We start from the raw sequence: 25382 nt of genomic DNA, 5'->3' as shown, positions 1-25382 counted from the left end.
AATGACTGAGATCTGTCCATCCCAGGACCCCTGTCTGCCCAGTGAGACAGGCCTGATCTGTCGATCCCAGGACGCCTGTCTGCCCAGTGAGACAGGCCTGATCTGTCCATCCCAGGACGCCTGTCTGCCCAGTGAGACAGGCCTGATTTAATAATATGCTAAAAATGCTCAACTATCACAATCTCTATCCAATATGTCACCAACTCACCAAGCTTCTCAACACATAGAACCCCCATACACCACTCTAGGTTCAATCTCTGATCCTAGTACTATGATTGGATGGACAACATGTCAGTTCGTAATGCAAAAGTTTTGATTGGTTGGAGGACGTCCTCTGGAAGTTGTCATAATTACCGTGTAAGTCTATGGAAGGGGGTGAGGCCTACGAGTCTCCTAGATTTTGTATTGAAGTCAATGTACCCAGAGGAGGACGGAAACTAGCTGTCCTCTGGCTACACCATGGTGCTACCCTACAGAGGGCTGTTGAGGCTACTGTACACCTTCAATGCAAAACAGTGTTTTAATCCTTTACTTGGTGATGTATAGTTTTAACTAAAAAGGATAACTTTTTTAATGTTTCATTATTTACAACAAAAAAATCTGAAATTGACTTGAGTAGGATGGTCCTCCACTTCTTCCTGTGAGGAGCCTCACAATGTAGTCAATCTCAAAACACACACTTTGACTTCTCACCCCATGGTTCTGTATCTGTCCCTCTCTCCATCTCCCCAGCCTGCCACCAAGGAGGGTGGTCTGCCCATGCAGGTGGGTAACAAGACAGAGTGTGGCCTGCTTGGCCTGGTGCTGGACCTGAAGAGAGACTACCAACCCATCCGCAACCAGATCCCAGAGGAGAAACTCTACAAGGTCTACACACCATTATTGTTTAGGTTATTTATGGTGATGGTGGTGGTGGTGGTGGTGGTTATAGGGGTGGTGGTGGTGGTGGTGGTGGTTGTAGGGGTGGTGGTGGTGGTGGTGGTGGTGGTGGTGGTTGTAGTGGTGGTGGTGGTGGTGGTGGTGGTTGTAGTGGTGGTGATGGTGGTTGTGGTGGTGGTGGTGCTGGTGGTGGTGGTGGTTGTAGTGGTGGTGATGGTGGTGGTGGTGGTGATGGTGGTGGTGATGGTGGTGGTGGTGGTGGTGGTGGTGATGGTGGTGGTGGTGGTGGTGGTAATGGTGGTTGTAGTGGTGGTGATGGTGGTGATGGTGATGGTGGTGGTGGTGGTTGTAGTGGTGGTGATGGTGGTGGTGGTGGTGGTGGTGGTAGTGGTGATGATGGTGGTGGTGATGGTGGTGATGGTTGTGGTGGTGGTGGTTGTAGTGGTGGTGGTTGTAGTGGTGGTGATGGTGGTTGTGGTGGTGGTGATGGTGGTGCTGGTGGTGGTGGTGGTTGTAGTGGTGATGGTGGTGGTGATGGTGGTGGTGATGGTGGTGGTGGTGGTTGTAGTGGTGGTGGTGGTGGTGGTAATGGTGGTTGTAGTGGTGGTGATGGTGGTGATGGTGGTGGTGGTTGTAGTGGTGGTGATGGTGGTGGTGGTGGTGGTGGTGGTGGTGGTGGTGATGATGGTGGTGGTGATGGTGGTGAAGGTTGTAGTGGTGGTGATGGTGGTGGTGGTGGTGGTGATGGTGGTGGTGGTGTAGTGGTGGTGATGGTGGTGGTGTAGTGGTGGTGATGGTGGTGGTGGTGGTTGTAGTGGTGGTGATGGTGGTTGTAGTGGTGGTGATGGTGGTGGTTGTAGTGGTGGTGATGGTGGTTGTAGTGATCGTGGTGGTGGTGGTTGTAGTGGTGGTGGTAGTGGTTGTGGTGATGGTTATGTTTTTATATATATATAGTTGTCTCTAATTATTACCATTATTGTTTAGGTTATTTATGGTGGTGGTGGTTGTAGGGGTGGTGGTGGTGGTGGTGGTTGTAGGGGTGGTGGTGGTGGTGGTGGTAGTGGTTGTAGGGGTGGTGGTGGTGGTGGTGGTGGTGATGGTGGTGATGGTGGTGGTGGTGGTTGTAGTGGTGGTGATGGTGGTGGTGGTGGTGGTGGTGGTGATGGTGGTGGTGGTGGTGGTGGTGGTTGAGTGGTGGTGATGGTGGTGGTGGTGGTGATGGTGGTGGTGGTGGTTGTAGTGGTGGTGATGGTGGTGGTGATGGTGGTGGTGGTGGTTGTAGTGGTGGTGATGGTGGTGGTGGTGGTTGTAGTGGTGGTGATGGTGGTGGTGGTAATGGTGGTTGTAGTGGTGGTGATGGTGGTGGTGGTGATGGTGGTGGTGGTGGTTGTAGTGGTGGTGGTGGTGGTGGTAGTGGTGATGATGGTGGTGGTGGTGGTGGTGGTGATGGTGGTGGTGGTGGTGGTGGTGGTGGTTGTAGTGGTGGTGATGGTGGTGGTTGTAGTGGTGGTGGTGGTGGTGGTGGTGATGGTGGTGGTGGTGGTGGTTGTAGTGGTGGTGATGGTGGTGGTTGTAGTGGTGGTGGTGATGGTGGTGGTTGTAGTGGTGGTGATGGTGGTTGTAGTGGTGGTGATGGTGGTGGTTGTAGTGGTGGTGATGGTGGTGGTGGTGGTGGTTGTAGTGGTGGTGGTTGTAGTGGTGGTGATCGTTGTCTCTAAGTCTAATTCTGTCTCTAACTCTAATTATGTCTCTAATTCTGTCTCTAACTAATTATGTCTCTAATTCTGTCTCTAACTTTAATTATGTCTCCAACTCTAATTCTGTCCCCAATTCTGTCTCTAACTCGAATTCTGTCTCTAATTCTGTCTCTAACTCTAATTCTGTCTCTAACTCTAATGCTGTCTCTAATTCTGTCTCTAATTCTAATTCTGTCTCCAATTCTGTCTCTAACTAATTCTGTCTCTAACTTTAATTCTGTCTCCAACTTTAATTCTGTCTCCAATTCTGTCCCTAATTCTGTCTCTAATTCTAATTCTGTCTCTAACTCTAATTCTGTCTCTAATTCTGTCTCTAACTCTAATTCTGTCTCTAGTTCTGTCTCTAACTCTAATTCTGTCTCTAAATCTGTCTCTAACTCTAATTCTGTCTCTAACTCTAATTCCAACTCTAATTCTGTCTCTAATTCTAATTCTGTCTCTAATTCTAATTTTGTCTCTAACTCTAATTCTGTCTCTAAATCTGTCTCTAACTCTAATTATGTCTCTAATTCTTATTCTGAATTCTAATTCCGTCTCTAAATTTTATTCTGAATTCTAATTCTGATTGTACCAGGTATACACCTTCAACTCGGCCAGGAAGTCAATGTCCACTGTCATCAAACTATCAGACGGCAGCTTCAGGATGTACAGCAAGGGAGCCTCTGAGATCGTCCTGAAGAAGTGAGTGGTTAACAGCTGGATGTGATACCATAGATGTCTTCAGTTTCCAGCGCTGTATCCAGAAAGGAAAGCAGCCTCTACCCTCTAGGCTCTAGCCCTCTACCTTCTAGGCTCTACCCTCTAGGCTCTATCCTCTAGGCTCTACCCTCTAGGCTCTACCCTCTAGGCTCTACCTTCTAGGCTCTACCCTCTAGGCTCTACCTTCTAGGCTCTACCCTCTAGACTCTACCCTCTAGACTCTACCTTTTAGGCTCTACCCTCTAGACTCTACCCTCTACCTTCTAGGCTCTACCCTCTAGACTCTACCTTTTAGGCTCTACCCTCTAGGCTCTACCCTCTACCCTCTAGGCTCTACCCCCTAGCATCTACCCCCTAGCCTCTACCCCCTAGGCTCTACCCTCTAGGTGCTAACCTCTAGGCTCTACTCGCTATGCACTAGTTGAGATCTGACATGGGATTACAATCCTCTCAGATCTCCTTAGCAGAGGCCCTAAGAGCTAGGTGGTTGATTTGGGGGATTGAATGCAGCTACAAACACTGAATTTATGATGTTCGTCACTGATCTACCCAAGGCTTTACCTGTGTTTGTTTTCGAATTGTGGCACCCCTGACCTCTGACCTTTCTAACCCCCCCCCCTTCCCCCCAGGTGCACTAAGATCCTGAACCAGGAAGGCGAGCCGCGGGTGTTCCGTCCCCGGGATAAGGACGAGATGGTGAAGAAGGTGATCGAGCCGATGGCGTGTGACGGGCTGCGGACCATCTGCGTGGCGTACCGTGACTTCCCTGCCGACCCAGAACCCCTCTGGGACAACGAGAACGACATCCTCAATGAGCTGACGGCCGTCTGTGTGGTTGGGATAGAGGATCCTGTCAGACCAGAGGTAGGCTGTGTGTGGTCGGGATAGAGAACCCTCCATTATACTACTACTCCTCCATTATACTACTACTCCATTATAATACTACTCCATTATACTACTACTCCTCCATTATACTACTACTCCTCCATTATACTACTACTACTCCTCCATTATACTACTACTCCATTATACTACTACCCCATTATACTACTACTCCTCCATTATACTACTAATCCTCCATTATACTACTACTCCATTATACTACTCATTCATTATACTACTACTCCTACATTATATTACTACCCCTCCATTATACTACTACTCCTCCATTATACTATGCCTCCATTATACTACTACTCCTTCATTATACTATGCCTCCATTATACTACTACTACTCCATTAGACTACTCCTCCATTATACTATGCCTCCATTATACTACTCCATTATACTCTTACTCCATTATAATACTACTCCATTATACTACTACTCCTCCATTATAATACTACTCCTCCATTATACTACTACTCCTCCATTATACTACTACTACTCCATTATAATACTACTCCATTATACTACTACTCCTCCATTATACTACTACTCCTCCATTAAAATACTACTCCTCCATTATACTACTACTCCATTATAATACTACTCCTCCATTATACTACTACTCCATTGTACTACTACTCCTCCATTATACTACTACTCCTCCATTATACTACTACTCCTCCATTATACTACTACTCCATTGTACTACTACTCCTCCATTATACTACTACTCCTCCATTATACTACTACTCCTCCATTATACTACTACTCCATTATACTCAACTAGTTGCAAGTTCAAACCCCCGAGCTGACAAGGTACAAATCTGTCGTTCTGCCCCTGAACAGGGAGTTAACCCACAGTTCCTAGGCAGTCATTGAAAATTAGAATTTGTTCTTAACTGACTTGCCTAGTTAAATAAAGGTAAAAAAATAATAATAATAATAATACTACTACTACTCCATTATACTACTACTACTCCATTATACTACTACTACTCCATTATACTACTCCTCCTCCATTATACTACTCCTCCATTATACTACTACTCCTCCATTATACTACTACTCCTCCATTATACTACTACTCCTCCATTAGACTACTCCTCCATTATACTACTACTCCTCCATTATACTACTACTCCTCCATTATACTACTACTCCTCCATTATACTACTCCTCCTCCATTATACTACTCCTCCATTATACTACTACTACTCCATTATACTACTACTACTCCATTATACTACTCCTCCTCCATTATACTACTCCTCCATTATACTACTACTCCTCCATTATACTACTACTCCTCCATTATACTACTACTCCTCCATTAGACTACTCCTCCATTATACTACTACTCCTCCATTATACTACTACTCCTCCATTATACTACTACTCCTCCATTATACTACTACTCCTCCATTATACTACTCCTCCATTATACTACTACCCTCCATTATACTACTCCTCCATTATACTACTACTCCTCCATTATACTACTCCTCCATTATACTACTCCTCCTCCATTAGACTACTACTCCTCCATTAGACTACTACTCCTCCATTATACTACTCCTCCTCCATTAGACTACTACTCCTCCATTATACTACTCCTCCTCCATTATACTACTCCTCCTCCATTAGACTACTACTCCTCCATTAGACTACTACTCCTCCATTAGACTACTACTCCTCCATTATACTACTCCTCCATTATACTACTCCTCCATTATACTACTACTCCTCCATTATACTACTACTCCTCCATTATACTACTCTCCATTATACTCTTACTCCTCCATTATACTACTACTCCTCCATTATACTACTACTCCTCCATTATACTACCCTCCATTATACTACTACCTCCATTATACTACTACTACCCCATTATACTACTACTACCTCCATTATACTACTCCTCCATTATACTACTACTCCTCCATTAGACTACTCCTCCTCCATTATACTACTCCTCCATTATACTACTACTCCTCCATTATACTACTACTTCTCCATTAGACTACTACTCTCCATTAGACTACTACTCCTCCATTAGACTACTACTCCTCCATTATACTACTACTCCTCCATTATACTACTCCTCCATTATACTACTACTCTCCATTATACTACTACTCCTCCATTATACTACTACTCCTCCATTATACTACTACCTCCATTATACTACTACTACTCCATTAGACTACTCCTCCTCCATTATACTACTACTACTATACTACTACTCCTCCATTATACTACTCCTCCATTATACTACTACTCCTCCATTATACTACTACTCCTCCATAATACTACTACTCCTCCATTATACTACTCCTCCATTATACTACTCCTCCATTATACTATCCTCCTCCATTAGACTACTCCTCCATTATACTACTCCTCCTTCATTAGACTACTATTATACTACTACTCCTCCGTTATACTACTACTCCTCCATTATACTACTACTGTCCATTATACTACTAGTCCTCCATTATACTACTACCCTCCATTAGACTACTACTCCTCCATTATAATACTACTCCTCCATTATACTACTACTCCTCCATTAGACTACTACTCCTCCATTAGACTACTACTCCTCCATTATACTACTCCTCCATTATACTACTACTCCTCCATTATACTACTACTCCTCCATTATACTACTACTCCTCCATTATACTACTACTCCTCCATTATACTACTAGTCCTCCATTATACTACTATACCTCCATTAGACTACTACTCCTCCATTATACTACTACTCCTCCATTAGACTACTACTCCTCCATTAGACTACTACTCCTCCATTATACTACTCCTCCATTATACTACTACTCCTCCATTAGACTACTACTCCTCCATTATACTACTCCTCCATTATACTACTACTCCTCCATTATACTACTATAATCCATTATACTCTTACTCCTCCATTATACTACTACTCCTCCATTATACTACTACTCCTCCATTATACTACTCCTCCATTATACTACTACTCCTCCATTATAACTACTCCTCCTCCATTATACTATCCATTATACTACTACTCCTCCATTATACTACTACTCCTCCATTATACTACTACTCCTCCATTATACTACTACTCCTCCATTATACTACTACTCCTCCATTAGACTACTACTCCTCCATTAGACTACTACTCCTCCATTAGACTACTACTCCTCCATTATACTACTACTAATTATACTACTCCTCCATTATACTACTACTCCTCCATTATACTACTACTCCTCCATTATATACTACTACCTCCATTATACTACTACTACTCCATTAGACTACTCCTCCTCCATTATACTACTACTCCTCCATTATACTACTACTCCTCCATTATACTACTACTCCTCCATAATACTACTACTCCTCCATTATACTACTCCTCCATTATACTACTACTCCTCCATTATACTACTCCTCCATTATACTACTCCTCCATTATACTACTCCTCCTCCATTATACTACTACTCCTCCATTAGACTACTCCTCCTCCATTAGACTACTACTCCTCCATTAGACTACTACTCCTCCATTATACTACTACTCCTCCATTAGACTACTACTCCTCCATTATACTACTCCTCCTCCATTATACTACTCCTCCTCCATTAGACTACTACTCCTCCATTAGACTACTACTCCTCCATTAGACTACTACTCCTCCATTATACTACTCCTCCATTATACTTCTACTCCTCCATTATACTACTACTCCTCCATTATACTACTACTCCTCCATAATACTACTACTCCTCCATTATACTACTCCTCCATTATACTACTACTCCTCCATTATACTACTCCTCCATTATACTACTCCTCCATTATACTACTCCTCCTCCATTATACTACTACTACTCCATTATACTACTACTCCTCCATTATACTACTCCTCCATTATACTACTACTCCTCCATTAGACTACTCCTCCTCCATTATACTACTCCTCCATTATACTACTACTCCTCCATTATACTACTACTCCTCCATTAGACTACTACTCCTCCATTAGACTACTACTCCTCCATTAGACTACTACTCCTCCATTATACTACTACTCCTCCATTATACTACTCCTCCATTATACTACTACTCCTCCATTATACTACTACTCCTCCATTATACTACTACTACTCCATTAGACTACTCCTCCTCCATTATACTACTACTACTCCCTTATACTACTACCTCCATTATACTACTCCTCCATTATACTACTACTCCTCCATTATACTACTACTCCTCCATAATACTACTACTCCTCCATTATACTACTCCTCCATTATACTACTCCTCCATTATACTACTCCCTCCATTATACTACTACTCCTCCATTAGACTACTCCTCCTCCATTAGACTACTACTCCTCCATTAGACTACTACTCCTCCATTATACTACTCCTCCTCCATTATACTACTACTCCTCCATTATACTACTCCTCCTCCATTATACTACTACTCCTCCATTAGACTACTACTCCTCCATTATACTACTCCTCCTCCATTAGACTACTACTCCTCCATTATACTACTACTCCTCCATTATACTACTACTACTCCATTATACTACTCCTCCTCCATTAGACTACTCCTCCTCCATTAGACTACTACTCCTCCATTAGACTACTACTCCTCCTCCATTATACTACTCCTCCTCCATTAGACTACTCCTCCTCCATTAGACTACTACTACTCCTCCATTATACTACTCCTCCATTATACTACTACTCCTCCATTATACTACTACTACTACTCCATTATACTACTCCTCCTCCATTAGACTACTCCTCCTCCATTAGACTACTCCTCCTCCATTATACTACTACTCCTCCATTATACTACTCCTCCATTAGACTACTCCTCCATTGTAAAAGAGATTGAGGAAGTTATAGCAATTTGTTTTTTAATGTCTACATTAGTTTTTGACAAGTCTATTATTTCACATATAGCGATGTTTTAATGCATGCTTATTTTTTAGTTCATGAATATGTTATAATGCATACCTATGTTATAATGTATACATATGTTATAATGCATACCTATGTTATAATGTATACATATGTTATAATGCATACCTATGTTATAATGTATACATATGTTATAATGCATACCTATGTTATAATGTATACATATGTTATAATGCATACCTATGTTATAATGTTTACATATGTTATAATACATACCTATGTTATAATGTATACATATGTTATAATGCATACCTATGTTATAATGCATACCTATGTTATAATGTATACATATGTTAATGCATACCTATGTTATAATGTATACATATGTTATAATACATACCTATGTTATAATGTTTACATATGTTATAATGTTTACATATGTTATAATGCATACCTATGTTATAATACATACCTATGTTATAATGCATACCTATGTTATAATGCATACCTATGTTATAATGCATACCTATGTTATAATGCATACCTATGTTATAATGCATACCTATGTTATAATGCATACCTATGTTATAATGCATACCTATGTTATAATGCATACCTATGTTATAATGCATACATATGTTATAATACATACATATGTTATAATGCATACATATGTTATAATGCATACATATGTTATAATGCATAGATATGATATAATGCATACATGTTATAATGCATAGATATGTTAAAATACATACATATGTTATAATGCATACATATGATATAATGCATACATATGTTATAATGCATAGATATGTTATAATGCATAGATATGTTATAATGCATAGATATGTTATAATGCATACTTATGATATAATGCATACATATGTTATAATGCATAGATATGTTATAATGTATACCTATGTTATAATGCATACCTATGTTATAATGCATACCTATGTTATAATGCATACCTATGTTATAATGTATACCTATGTTATAATGCATACCTATGTTATAATGCATACCTATGTTATAATGCATAGATATGTTATAATACATACATATGTTTTAATGCATACATATGTTATAATGCATAGATATGTTATAATGCATATATATGTTATAATGCATACATATGATAATGCATACATGTTATAATACATACATATGTTGTAATGCATAGATATGTTATAATGCATAGATATGTTATAATGCATACATATGTTATAATGCATAGATATGTTTTAATGCATGCTTAGGTTATAACCAAAGAGAATATAAACTGTGGCATACACAATGAATCAGCACAGATGAGAGAGAGAGGGGAGAAAGAGATAGAGGGAGAGAGAGAGAAGAGAGAGAAAATAAGATATGCCCAGTGTTTTTAGTGCTTCTTGTTACCAAGTCACCTTCCAACTCTCTCCATTTTTTATGAGTTTTCTCCTCTTTTACCCTTCTCTTCTCCAGCCTTGGCTCTTGCCAAAAGTACTGCACTTATCTAGGGAATGGGGGCTGGAACTGTGCCAGAACTCTAGAACTGTGCCAGACGCTAGAACTCGGCCAGAACTCCAGAACTGGGTCAGAACTTTAGAACTGTGCCGTTCCCTGTCCAGATATAGAAGTATCATATCACTGTCCCCCCCATGGTGTCTGGAAACAGAAGACGAAGGGTTGTGAGACATGGGTTTGATTTTAGACACATTGAAAGTGGGATGTATACAGAGGGTACAGGGCAACAGAAGACAAACAGTAGAGGGGCATAATTACCTTGGAGATAGGGAAAGCGCCGATAAAATGGGGGGAAAGTTTGCAGGTAGATCCCAGTTGGACAGCCATACCTTCTGCCCGAGACGATACTGGGGAGCCCGGGGTCCGGTGGCAGTCCGCTTGTTGTCGGAACCTGGAGGTGGTCTTGAGAAGGGCCGACCTGGCTTCCAGGTACGACGACAGCAGCCAGTGGACAGACATCTGGGCCAAAGGTATGCAGACCTCTTCCTCAGAGAAGAGTGGGGGCTGATAGCCCAGGGAACACTCAAAGGGCGAGAGTCCCATGGAAGAGCAAGGAAGGGGGTTGCGGGCGTATTCGACCCACACTAGTTGCTGGCTCCAGGTGTTGGAATTGGCGGAGACCAGGCAGTGAAGAGTCGTTTCTTGGTTGGCTCGTCCGACTGGCCGTTGGACTGGTGGTGGAACCCGAAAGACAGGGTGGCCGATGACCCAATGGGCGTGCAGAACGCCTTCCAGAAACGGTACGAGAACTGAGGACTCCGTCGGAGACCATGTCCACCGGGAATCCATGGATCCCGAAGATGTGCTGCACCATGAGCTGGGCCGCCTCTTTGACAGAGGGTAGCTTGGGGAGAGGGTTGAAGTTGGTGGCTTTGGAAAACCAATCCACTACTGTCAGGATGGCGGTGTTGCCATCAGACGAGGGGAGACCCGTGACTCAGTCCAGGGATATGTGAGACCAGGGACGGTGAGGGACAGACAGTGGTTGAAGAAGACCAGCCAGAGCTTGCCGAGGAGTCTTGTTCTGCGCACAGACCGTGCAGGTGGTGATGAATGCGGAGACGTTTGGGACCATGGTAGGCCACCAAAAGCCCTGCCCTGGTGGCAGGCAAGTCTTGAGGAGTGGGCCCACTCCAGGACCAAGGAGTGGACAATGTCAGGCACAAACATCTGGTTATCTGGGCCCCACCAGGTTCGGTGGGAACTCTGCTCTAGGTCCAGCGTGGGGAACACGGTGGCACCCTGGAGCGGCTTGAAGGCCGAGGAGATGAGTGAGACTGTGATGTCGTGAAAGCGCAACATATGATTATGTTACGTCAGAGCCAAGTCACAAACACACAGCCATTTTTCCAGCCAAAGATAGAGTCACAAAAGCAGAAAGAGAGATACAATTAATCACTAACCTTTGATGATTTTCATCAGATGACACTCATAGGACATCATGTTACACAATACATGCATGTTTTGTTCGATAATGTGCATATTTATATACGAAAATCTCAGTTTACATAGGCGCGTTACGTGCAGTAATGTTTTGATTCCAAAACATCCGGTGCTTTTGCAGATAGCCACATCAAATCCCAGAAATACTCATATTAAACATTGATAAAAGATACAAGTGTTATTCACAGAATTAAAGATTGACTTCTCCTTAATGCAACCGCTGTGTCAGATTTCAAAAAAACTTTACGGAAAAAGAATAATCTGAGTACGGCGCTCAGAGCCCAATCCAGCCAAAGAAATATCCGCCATGTTGGAGTCAACAGAAGTTAGAAATAACATTATAAATATTCACTTACCTTAGATGATCTTCATCAGAATGCACTCCCAGGAATCCCAGTTCGACAATAAATGACAGATTTTTTCCATAAAGTCCATCATTTATGTCCAAATAGCCACTTGTTGTTAGTGTGTTCATCCCAGTAATCCATCTTCATGAGGCGCGAGTACTACGTCCAGACAAAAAATCACAAAGTTCTGTTACAGGTCATAGAAACATGTCAAACGATATATGGAATCAATCTTTAGGATGTTTAACATAAAACTTCAATAATGTTCCAACCGGAGAATTCCATTGTCTGTAGAAAAGCACTGGAACGAGAGCAAACTCTGTCGGGACCGCGCGTCATGAGCCTGATACACTCTGCCAGACCCATGACTCATTCAGCTCCCATTCCCCCCTCCTTTATAGCAGAAGCCTGAAAAAAGTTTCTAAAGACGGTTGACATCTAGTGGAAGCCGTAAGAAGTGCCATTTGACCCCATAGACACTGTGTATTCGGTAGGCCAAGCTTTGAAAAACTACAAACCTCAGATTTCCCACTTCCTGGTTGGATTTTTCTCAGGTTTTCACCTGCCATATGAGTTCTGTTATACTCAGACATCATTCAAACATTTTTAGAAACTTCATAGTGTTTTCTATCCAATACTACTAATAATATGCATATATTAGCGTCTGGGACAGAGTAGGAGGCAGTTCACTCTGGGCACGCTATTCATCCAAAAGTGAAAATGTTGCCCCCTATCCCAAGCAGGTTTAGGCCCCGGTAGTCGATGCACGGGCACAGGGTTCTGTTCTTCTTCTCCACAAAGAAGAACCCTGCCCCAGCAGGGGAGGCAGAAGGATGGATGAACCCTGCAGCTACGGAGTCCTCAATGTAGGTCTCCATAGCCTTGGTTTCCAGACCCGGCAAAGACACAGTACAGTCGTCACCGGGGCAGAGTGGTGCCTGGGAGAAGATCAATCCCGCAGTCATATGGTCAGTGCGGCAGAAGCGAAGTGGCCCGAACCTTACTGAACACCTTTCGGAGGTCCTGGTACACCGCGGGAATGGCGGAGAGGTCCGGGGCAACTTCCGAGCCCACAGGAAGACGTGCGCTGACTTCAGACAATTGGTGTGGCAGAATGGGCTCCATTCTGGAAAATGAGTGTGGCAGAATGGGCTCCATAATGGCACCAGCAGTCCAGTCTATGATGGGATTGTTTTGCTGGAGCCAAGAGAATCCCAGTACCACGGGAACCGGAGGAGACTTAATCAGCATAAATTGGATTGCCTCGCTATGATTCCCTGACACCCGAGTGGTATTGTGAGTGACCCGTCCATGGGAATGGAGAGGGGCTGAGTGGGGATGCCCAGCTCGGAGGCCAGGGTAGCAAACAAAAAACTAATCGGCCCAAGAGTTGATGTGTACCCAGAGAGATTTCTACTGGTTCCCCAGAGCAGGATGGCATGGAAAGGGGCACAAGTAAGGGGAGAGGAAAAGTTCTCCATAAGACCCACCAGAGTACTCGCCCCTTCTTGATGAGACCGGTTTGAGAATGGGCAATTAGCTACAAAATGGCCCGTAGCTCCACAATATAGACAGCTGGGTGTGGAGTCAACGTATGCGCTCAGCCAGAGTCAATCTAGTCCGGCCTAGGTGCCTGGACTCCGGAGGAGCCACCCTCAGTGATTCCCGAGAGAACTCGGTGGACGTCGGGTTCACTCGGCAGACTTCAAAGGTCTCCAGGATTCTTCGGAGGCAAGGTGGGATTCGAGGGCGAACAAGGGAGACAAGGCACAGATTATCTACTACATTCTCGATGCCGCCCATCAATCCGGATGGTCAAGGTTATGAGGGAGTCAAGGTCCATGGGCAGTTCCCAGGCTGCAAGCTCATCTGTGACCACCTCTGATAATAATGGGTTCCAGGCACTCTCAGCTACCAATGTGCGAAAATACACTGCCTAGTCTGCCATACTACGGGAGTCTTGACGTAGTCTTGGAGCAGCATACGAGCAGCCTCTCTCCTGTACAACCGAGAATCAAACACCTTCCGAACTTCCGTCACAAACTCCTCTAGACTGAGGCAGATGGCAGACTGTTGCTCCCACACCGCCGTGGACCAGGCGAGTGCCCTCCCGGACATCAGCGTTATGATGCACGCTATCCTTGAGCAGTCCGAGGGGAACAAAGAAGGCTGCAGCTCAAAATTGCGGAGGCACTGGGAGAGAAAAGCCCGGCAGGTTCCGAAATCTCCAGTGTAGCGCTCTGGAGGAGGTAAGTGGGGGTTTCGGGACACTGGGGTAGGCTGGGAGATTATGGGTGTGACCCGCTGCCCAGTGGGGAATCCGTGGAATTGCTCCAGCAAAGTCTTGCACTCCTGGTCATGGCAGTCTTTCAGGATGTGGATTCCCTCCCTTTGCAGTACATCCTTGTGTCGTCCAATGGTGGCTCCTTGCAGGGAGACAGCATTGTGTAGCTGGTCTGAGTCTGCTGGGTCGGTCATGGCCAGTTCGTACTATACGTTTTAGGGAAGACCCAGTAAATGCCGAAGTAACAAATGTGTATTATTAGAACAAGGGGCAAAACGACAGGTCAAGGGCAGGCAGAGGTCAGTAATCCAGATCAGAGTACAAAAGGTACAGGACAGCAGGAAGGCTCGGGGTCAGGGCAGGTAGAACGGTCAAAACCGGGAAAACTAGAAAACAGGTACTATAGAAAAGACAGGAGCAAGGGGAAAAACGCTGGTAAGCTTTGACGAACAAAACGACCTGGCAACAGACAAACAGAGAACACAGGTATAAATACACAGGGGATAATGAGGGAAGATGGGTGACACCTGGAGGGGGGTGGAGACAAGCACAATGACAGATGAAACAGATCAGGGTGTGACAATATCTGGTTTTCACTAGTGATCTTGTTACTATACATATCACCGTTCTATATTTGGGTTAATGTTTATTGTTTTGCCAAAGCAGACAGCTTACACTCTTCCAATAAGGATTCAGGAGGCATTAGTACCATTAAGAATCTTTAGTAGAAGATATTTTGGTTGTAAAACTCTAACAGATACAGAAAGGAGAAAATGTCACTATATACATTCACACACATAGATAAAAATGAAGAACAGCCTCTCTATCACAAGTTATCAAACAAGAAAACGAGCGTAGCTAGCCCACATGACCGTGCAGAAATGACGACAATTTACATCACAGGAAAGGTGTCACTAAACATATACACACAATCTAAGTGTCCACATAGCTTAATAACTTAAAATAGCTATATACATCCAAAAACCAAAGAATCTTAAATCCGTTACAAAACGATAGCTAGCATGCTAACTCACAATGTTACGTGAATGGGCAATAGTTAGCTTAGCATCATTTGAATGTAGAAAACAATAATAAACATGTATAAAACATAAATATTATAGAAACAAAATCTGAATTAGCATAAGCATGTTCTAATACCTTGAAAGTAATTACAGACTTATCTTTAACCAAGGCCTAATAAGATGGAAAACTAGAGCTTGTCTGAACCGAAAATAATAATAAATTAACTGGCAAATTTTAAGCCACAGTACCCAAATTCGCCACTAGATGAAAACATAGGAAAATATAATACTTAAGTACAGTTATCAGTACAGTTATCAGAACATTTATAATTGTCATGGAAACACTACTCACACCCGTATGTGTATAATTCTATTCTTTACAGATCGTATTACGTTCTAATATTTAATTCTATGTGTTTTTTTTACACAGAGATCCTATTAAGTTAAAATATGTAGTAATCACTATTAAAATAGATAAACCATGTCCTACCCAAAAGGACAGTAGGCTGTCATTGTAAATAATAATTTGTTCTTAACTGACTTAGCTTCCGGCGCTGACTGAGATGGTCGCCTCACTTCGCGTTCCTAGGAAGCTATGCAGTATTTGTTTTTTTATGTGTTATTTCTTACATTGTTACCCCAGGAAATCTTAAGTCTTATTACATACAGCCGGGAGGAACTATTGGATATAAGAGCAACGTCAATTCACCAACATCACCAACATTACGACCAGGAATATGACTTTCCCGAAACGGATCCTCTGTTTGGCCTACCACCCAGGACAATGGATCGGATCCCAGCCGGCGACCCAAAACATCAGCGCCGCAGAAGGGGCAGACGGAGCGGTCTTCTGGTCAGGCTCCGTAGACGGGCACATCGCGCACTGCTCCTGAGCATACTACTCGCCAATGTCCAGTCTCTTGACAACAAGGTAGACGAAATCCGACCAAGGGTTGCCTTCCAGAGAGACATCAGAGATTATAACGTTCTTTGTTTCACGGAAAACATGGCTCACTCGGGAAACGTCATTGGAGTCGGCCACCTTTTTTTTTCACGCATCGCACCGACAGAAACAAACATCTCTCTGGTAAGAAGAAGGGCGGGTGTGTGTGCCTTATGATTAACGAGTCGTGGTGTGATCATAACAACATACAGGAACTCAAGTCCTTTTGTTCACCTGACCTAGAATTCCTAACAATCAAATGCCGACCGCATTATCTACCAAGAGAATTCTCTTCGATTTATAATCACAGCCGTGTATATTCCCCCCAAGCAGACACCTCGACGGCCCTGAAAGAACTTCATTTGACTTAATTTGACTCTATGTAAACTGGAAACCACAGATCCTGAGGCTGCATTTATTGGAATTGGGGATTTTAACAAGGCTAACCTGATAACAAGGCTCCCTAAATTTTATCAGCATATCGAATGCGCGACCCGGGCTGGCAAAACCCGGTATCATTGTTATTCTAACTTCCGCGAAGCATATTAAGCCCTCCCCGCCCTCCTTTCAGAAAATCTGACCAATACTCCATTTTGTTGCTCCCAGCCTATGGACAGAAACTAAAACAGGAAGTGCCCGTGCTCAGGTCTGTTCAACGCTGGTCTGACCAATCGGATTCCACTCTTCAAGATTGCTTCGATCACATGGACTGGGATATGTTCCGCATAGAGCCGGACAATAACATTGATGAATACGCTGATTCGGTGACGTTGTACCCACAGCATCTATTAAAACATTTCCCAATACAAACAGTGTAGCTATTCCCTCCGCAAGGCAATCAAACAAGCTAAGCGTCAGTACAGAGACAAAGTGGAGTCGCAATTCAACGGCTCAGACACGAGAGGTATGTGGCAGGGTCTACAGTCAATCACAGACTATAAAAGGAAAACCAGCCTCGTCGCAGACCACGATGTCTGGCTCCTAGACAAACTAAACCATTTCTTTACTCGCTTTGAGGACAATACAGTGCCTCTGACACGACCCGCTACCAAAACCTGTGGGCTCTTCTTCACTGCAGCCAACGTGAGTAAAACATTTAAACGTGTTAACCCTCGCAAGGCTGCCGGCCCAGACTGCCTCCCCAGGTGCGTCCTTGGAGCGCAAACCAGCTGGCTGGTGTGTTTACGGACATATTCAATCAATCCTTATCCCAGTCTGCTGTTCCCACATGCTTCAAGGGTAACTGAGCTAAATGACTATCGCCCCTTAGCACTCACTTCCACTATCATGAAGTGCTTTGAGAGACTAGGAATACCTGTGAGAATGCTGTTCATCGACTACAGCTCAGCATTTAACACCATAGTACCCTCCAAACTCGTCATCAAGCTCGAGACCCTGGGTCTCGACCCCGCCCTGTGCAACTGGGTCCTTGACTTCCTGACCGGCCACCCCCCAGGTGGTGAGGGTAGGTAACAACATCTACACCCAGCTGATTCTCAACACTGGGACCTCACAAGGGTGCGTTCTCAGCCCTCTCCTGTACTCCCTGTTCACCCATGACTGCGTGGCCATGCACGCCTCCAACTCAATCATCAAGTTTGCAGACGACACTACAGTTGCACTGTCAGGAGGCTGAAGAAATTCGGCTTGTCACCAAAAACACTCAAACTTTTACAGATGCACAATCGAGAGCATACTGTCGGGCTGTATCACCACCTGGTACAGCATCTGCTCCGCCAACAACCGCATGGCTCTCCAGAGGGTCGTGAGGCCTGCACAACGCATCACCGGGGGAAAACTACCTGCCCTCCAAGACACCTACACCACCCGATGTCACAGAAAGGCCATAAAGATCATCAAGGACAACAACCACCCGAGCCACTGCCTGTTCACCCCGCTATCATCCAGAAGGTGAGGTCAGTACAGGTGCATCAAACCTGGGACCGAGAGACTGAAAAACAGCTTCTAGCTCAAGGCCATCAGACTGTTAAACAGCCACCAATAACATTGAGTGGCTGCTGCCAACATACTGACTCAACTCCAGCCACTTTAATAATAGAAAAATTGATATAATCAATGTATCACTAGCCACTTTAAACAATGCCACTTTATATAATGTTTACATACCCTACACTACTCATCTCATATGTATGTACTGTACTCTATACCATCCACTGCATCTTGCCTATGCTGTTCGGCCATCACTCATCTATATATTTACATGTACATATTCTTTATCCTTTTACACTTGTGTGTATAAGGTAGTTGTTGTGAAATTGTTAGGTTAGATTACTCGTTGGTTATTACTGCATGGTCGGAACTAGAAGCACAAGCATTTCGCTACACTCGTATTAACATCTGCTAACTATGTGTATGTGACAAATAACATTTGATTTGATTTCACTTGCCTAGTTAAAATAAAGGTTCAAGTTTTTTAAAGAAGTCCCACCCAACAGTACAGTACAGCCAACCAGGCAAGATATAACCCCACCCACTTTGCCAAAGCACAGCCCCCACACCACTAGAGGGATATCTTCAACCACCAACTTACCATCCTGAGACAAGCCTGAGTGTTGCCCACAAAGGTCTCCCCCACGGTACGAGCCCGAGAGGGCACAAGTCCAGACAGGAAGTTCATCTCAATCACCTCAACCCACTCAAGTCGAGAATAGCAAAAAAAAATCTGTCATGACGTGATGCACTCCTCCAAGGGACGGCAAGGAGAAGCACTAGCAAGCCAGTGACTCAGCCCCCGTAATAGGGTCAGAGGCAGAGAATCCCAGTAATGGCAATCAATAATCAATGAACAGCAGTGTAATGGTGGTACTACATCTAATCATTTTAGCAGCACACACAAACACACGTAACGCTCCTCCTCCACAACACCAGCTGCGGCTGATGCTCTAAATGATTTGGTTCTCCTGCGATGGTGCCAGCGAGGCAGGATGTGTTGCTTTACTGTTGGTTCTCCTGTGATGGTGCCAGCGAGGCAGGATGTGTTGCTTTACTGTTGGTTCTCCTGTGATGGTGCCAGCGAGGCAGGATGTGTTGCTTTACTGTTGGTTCTCCTGTGATGGTGCCAGCGAGGCAGGATGTTTTGCCTTACTGTTGGTTCTCCTGTGATGGTGCCAGCGAGGCAGGATGTGTTGCTTTGTAGAGGAAAGATAGCCCACAGTGAACTAAACGTAGTGTGTGCGTGCATTTGTGCATGCGTGTGTGTGCTTTTTTGCATCCTGTGTGAATTAATTGGTAGTTGCATGGCAGTAATAATGAGAGGGTCGTGGGTTCAATTCCTGTTGGGGCCATTTTATATTAAAATGAAAACACTCCCTGTGTTGTTAGTCAGTTTGGATTTACCATGTAAATAGTGCTAAACATCATATCGTCTGCGTGTGCCCTGCAGGTACCAGATGCCATTATAAGGTGCCAGCGTGCTGGAATCACGGTGCGCATGGTGACAGGTGACAACATCAACACGGCCAGGGCCATCGCCATCAAGTGTGGCATCATCCACCCTGGAGAAGACTTCCTGTGTATCGACGGAAAGGAGTTCAACAGGAGGATCCGCAACGAGAAGGGAGAGGTACGCTGCAGCAGAGAAACAGAGAGAGAGACAGAGAGAGAGAGAGAAAGAGACAGAGAGAGAGACAGAAAGAGAGAGAGACAGAGAGAGAGAGTGAGAAAGAGGCAGAGAGCGAGAGAGACAGAAAGAGACAGAGAGAGAGAGAGAGCGAGAGACAGAAAGAGAGAGAGTGAGAAAGAGGCAGAGAGCGAGAGAGACAGAAAGAGACAGAAAGAGAGAGAGAGCGAGAGACAGAAAGAGAGAGAGCAGAGAGAGAGAGAGAGAGAGAGAAAGAGAGAGAGCAGAGAGAGAGAGAGAGAGAGAGAGAGAGAAGAGGTACAGTGCTCTTGTGCATCTCTCAGGTGAATCCAGGTGAAAGCTATGATCCCTTATTTCTGGGTTTTTCACGCTCAACAGTTTGTATAATATGTTATTTGCAGTTGGTGGGGGTAGGGGGGGGTGCAACTCCATATTAGGAAGATCTCAGGAAACAGAGATAAAAGACCTTAAGGTTCTGATAGATGAACAGAGATAAAAGACCTTAATGTTCTGATAGATGTACAGAGATAAAAGACCTTAATGTTCTGATAGATGTACATGTACCTTCTCCTCTGTAGGTTGAGCAGGAGCGCATGGACAAGGTGTGGCCTAAACTGCGAGTCCTGGCTAGATCCTCCCCTACTGATAAACACACACTGGTTAAAGGTGAGAGAGCGGCCCCACTTCCACTCCTCTCTACTGTATTCTGTTCATCTGAACTGAACCCCTGTGTGTTGTCCTCTAGGCATCATAGACAGCTGCTTGACAGACCAGAGACAAGTGGTGGCGGTGACAGGAGACGGGACTAACGATGGACCAGCCCTAAAGAAGGCTGACGTGGGCTTTGCCATGGTAGGAGCTGGGGCTGGAGGCATAATGTATCTACCTTACCTTACCATACTGTACCGTACTGCACCACAGCACACCACAACACACCACACCACAATACACCACAACACCACCACAACACACCACAAGAATCAATCAATCAAATGTATTTATATAGCCCTTCTTACATCAGCTGATATCTCAAAGTGCTGTACAGAAACCCAGTCTAAAACCCCAAACAGCAAGCAATGCAGGTGTAGAAGCACAGTGGCTAGGAAAAACTCCCTAGAAAAGCCAAAACCTAGAGAGGAACCAGGCTATGTGGGGTGGCCAGTCCTCTTCTGGCTGTGCCGGGATGAGATTATAACAGAACATGGCCAAAATGTTCATAAATGACCAGCATGGTCAAATAATAATAATCACAGTAGTTGTTGAGGGTGCAGCAAGTCAGCACCTCAGGAGTAAATGTCAGTTGGCTTTTCATAGCCGATCATTAAGAGTATCTCTACCACTCCTGCTGTCTCTAGAGAGTTGAAAACAGCAGGTCTGGGACAGGTAGCACGTCCGGTGAACAGGTCAGGGTTCCATAGCCTCAGGCAGAACAGTTGAAACTGGAGCAGCAGCACAGCCAGGTGGACTGGGGATAGCAAGGAGCCATCAGGTCAGGTAGTCCTGAGGCATGGTCCTAGGGCCCAGGTCCTCTGAGAAAGAGAAAGAAAGAGAGAGCATACTTAAATTCACACAGGACACCGGATAGGGCAAGAGAGGTACTCCAGATATAACAAACTGACCCTAGCTCCCCGACACATAAACTACTGCAGCGTAAATACTGGAGGCTGAGACAGGAGGGGTCAGGAGACACAGTGGCCCCATCCGACAATACCCCCGGACAGGACCAAACAAGAAGGATATAACCCCACCCACTTTCCCAAAGCACAGCCCCCACACCAACACCATAGATGATAGTAACTCTCAAGTAGCTGATCCGTCATCAGTATTGTAGAGTAATTCTAATGTTAACGTAAAATTTGAATGGAGAAAGCTGTTCCTATCAGCATTGACACTTAGCTAGCTACAACTACTATGACAGATGTAGCATTACAGCTAGCAACAACTACTATGACAGATGTAGCATTACAGCTAGCTACAACTACTGACAGATGTAGCATTACAGCTAGCTACAACTACTATGATTCATGTAGCATTACAGCTACCTATAACTACTATGACGGATGTAGCATTACAGCTAGCAACAACTACTATGACAGATGTAGAATTACAGCTAGCTACAACTACTATGACAACTGTAGCATTACAGCTAACTACAACTACTATGATTCATGTAGCATTACAGCTAACTACAACTACTATGATTCATGTAGCATTACAGCTACCTATAACTACTATGACAGATGTAGCATTACAGCTAGCTACAACTACTATGATTCATGTAGCATTACAGCTACCTATAACTACTATGACGGATGTAGCATTACAGCTAGCAACAACTACTATGACAGATGTAGAATTACAGCTAGCTACAACTACTATGATTCATGTAGCATTACAGCTAACTACAACTACTATGATTCATGTAGCATTACAGCTACCTATAACTACTATGACAACTGTAGCATTACAGCTAACTACAACTACTATGATTCATGTAGCATTACAGCTAACTACAACTACTATGATTCATGTAGCATTACAGCTACCTATAACTACTATGACAGATGTAGCATTACAGCTAGCAACAACTACTATGACAGATGTAGAATTACAGCTAACTACAACTACTATGACAGATGTAGAATTACAGCTAACTACAACTACTATGACAGATGTAGCATTACAGCTAACTACAACTACTATGATTCATGTAGCATTACAGCTAACTACAACTACTATGACAGATGTAGCATTACAGCTAGCTACAACTACTATGACAGATGTAGCATTACAGCTAGCTACAACTACTATGACAGATGTAGCATTACAGCTAGCTACAACTACTATGACAGATGTAGCATTACAGCTAGCTACAACTACTATGACAGATGTAGCATTACAGCTAGCTACAACTACTATGACAGATGTAGCATTACAGCTAACTACAACTACTATGACAGATGTAGCATTACAGCTAGCTACAACTACTATGACTCACTGTGAAATGGATCCATTGTTAGTAACCTTGAAATGTCCTGGTATAACCCAAGCAGCATCCTCATCACTACACTGTAACCCCACCAGCCCTGCTGTAGATACAGTGGAACAGGACTGCCCCCTAGTGGACAGATGGGATAAACACAATCGGAAATACTGTGACATTACTTTTCAGATCACTGCAATGCACATACAGTACAATATGATGGTGCTGGATTCACATATAAAATAAGGAATAACTAAATCATGTTTATTCCGTTATCTGAATCTCCATATCTGTAACTATATTTACATTTTTGGGATGTGTTTGCATACTTTTATTTCCCCAAATCAGAATAATGAATGACTAAATATTCGTACTTAGGTGATATTGTGATAGTATCTTCTATGACTGACGAATCACAGCCGTCGTCGATAGTGATTACTTTGTGATGTGACGGAGGACACCTAACTTATTGCAACGTGTGCAGTACAGAGGAGCAGAGGACAGAGTCAGACAGTGCACAGCAGTGCAGTAAATGTCTATATTATATTCCTATTTATTAAAGAGATATTAATAAATATATTTACAGATGTTGGGGAACAATGTAGACATGTTTACGTTTCTCCAAAACAGCACTAACTGTCTGTTTTTGTTTGTTCTCTCTTCAATAGCAGATGACTTTGCTCTTTTGCTGTTTCATGATCAGACAAGGAATCTTGTTTGATCAGGAACCAGATTTGTTTTTAATCCTTCCATGCCATTGTGAAACAAACAGCTCAAAGCCTAATCCTACTAATTAAATATTTCCCAAATATTTGAATAAAGTGTGTAACGGCTCTCTTCCTGGGAAGGAGGACCAAAACGCAGCGGGGTTAGAGTTCATGTTTAATAAGGTAACTCAAAACAATAACCGTGAAACCCGAAACAGCCCTGTCTGGTGCAGAAAACACAGGAAACAACCACCCACAAACCCCAACACAAAACAGGCTACCTAAATATGGTTCCCAATCAGAGACAATGACTAACACCTGCCTCTGATTGAGAACCATATCAGGCCAAACATAGAAATAGACAAAGCAGACACACAACATAGAATGCCCACCCAGCTCACGTCCTGACCAACACTAAAACAAGGAAAACACACACAAACGATGGTCAGAACGTGACAGACTGTGAGTTAATCTGTCCTCCTTCACTATACTGGAGGTCTTGTCTCTACCAGGGAGTGACTGTGAGTTAATCTGTCCTCATTCACTATGCTAGAGGTGTTTGTTTTAATGTTTCTGCTTTTAAACGGGATCAATTATCTCAGTCGGAGTCTACGCTATTCTCAATCACAACTTTATTTTGAATTACAAATATTTTAGGCCACAATAAGTGAAATTGAGCAAACAATACAAAACTGAGGCTACAGCGGAGGAAAGCTGAGGAAAGAAACACGTAGCTGGCAGTGGCCTATTTCCAGATTATTCTAGCAACCAACTACAACACATAGTAGCCTAGGCCTAAAAGAGGAGGAAAACATGGGATCAGATTATAGTGATTCAGTTCTGAGGACAGTAGAGTTGCTCTGCAGCCCATGATGACCATTCAACCATCACAAGACGAACAGCCAGCGAGGCTCCTTGACTGTCAACTGCTCTCTCTACGCACCTCAGCCCACAGACATGCTAATGTACACAACATGACCGAAAGTATGTGGACACCTGCTCGTTGAACATCTTGTTCCAAAGTCATGGGCATTAATATGGAGTTGGTCCCCCTTTGCTGCTATAACAGCCTCCACTCTTCTGGGAAGGCTTTCCACTAGATGTTGGAACATTGCTGCTATAACAGCCTCCACTCTTCTGGGAAGGCTTTCCACTAGATGTTGGAACATTGCTGCTTTAACAGCCTCCACTCTTCTGGGAAGACTTTCCACTAGATGTTGGAACATTGCTGCTATAACAGCCTCCACTCTTCTGGGAAGGCTTTCCACTAGATGTAGGAACATTGCTGCTTTAACAGCCTCCACTCTTCTGGGAAGACTTTCCACTAGATGTTGGAACATTGCTGCTATAACAGCCTCCACTCTTCTGGGAAGACTT

At 43.7% G+C, this 25382-nt stretch overlaps 1 protein-coding gene across 11 annotated transcripts in view; it reads left to right on the top strand.

The window, feature by feature from the left end:
* LOC121847590 (plasma membrane calcium-transporting ATPase 2-like) overlaps positions 1 to 25382 on the top strand; it is a 212731-nt gene that overhangs the window by 143357 nt on the left and 43992 nt on the right. For all 11 annotated transcript variants that reach the window (XM_042329410.1, XM_042329419.1, XM_042329430.1 and 8 more), the window contains 6 exons: positions 733 to 867; positions 3211 to 3317; positions 3965 to 4199; positions 20118 to 20297; positions 20894 to 20981; positions 21061 to 21167. In XM_042329410.1, the coding sequence (XP_042185344.1) occupies positions 733 to 867; positions 3211 to 3317; positions 3965 to 4199; positions 20118 to 20297; positions 20894 to 20981; positions 21061 to 21167 (852 nt within the window). The remainder of the gene's footprint in view (positions 1 to 732; positions 868 to 3210; positions 3318 to 3964; positions 4200 to 20117; positions 20298 to 20893; positions 20982 to 21060; positions 21168 to 25382) is intronic.

This window comes from Oncorhynchus tshawytscha, linkage group LG02 (genome assembly GCF_018296145.1).
Source record: "Oncorhynchus tshawytscha isolate Ot180627B linkage group LG02, Otsh_v2.0, whole genome shotgun sequence".
Taxonomy (NCBI): domain Eukaryota; kingdom Metazoa; phylum Chordata; class Actinopteri; order Salmoniformes; family Salmonidae; genus Oncorhynchus; species Oncorhynchus tshawytscha.
Note: the sequence above shows the minus strand (reverse complement) of the source record. Positions and strands in the feature narration are given on the sequence as shown.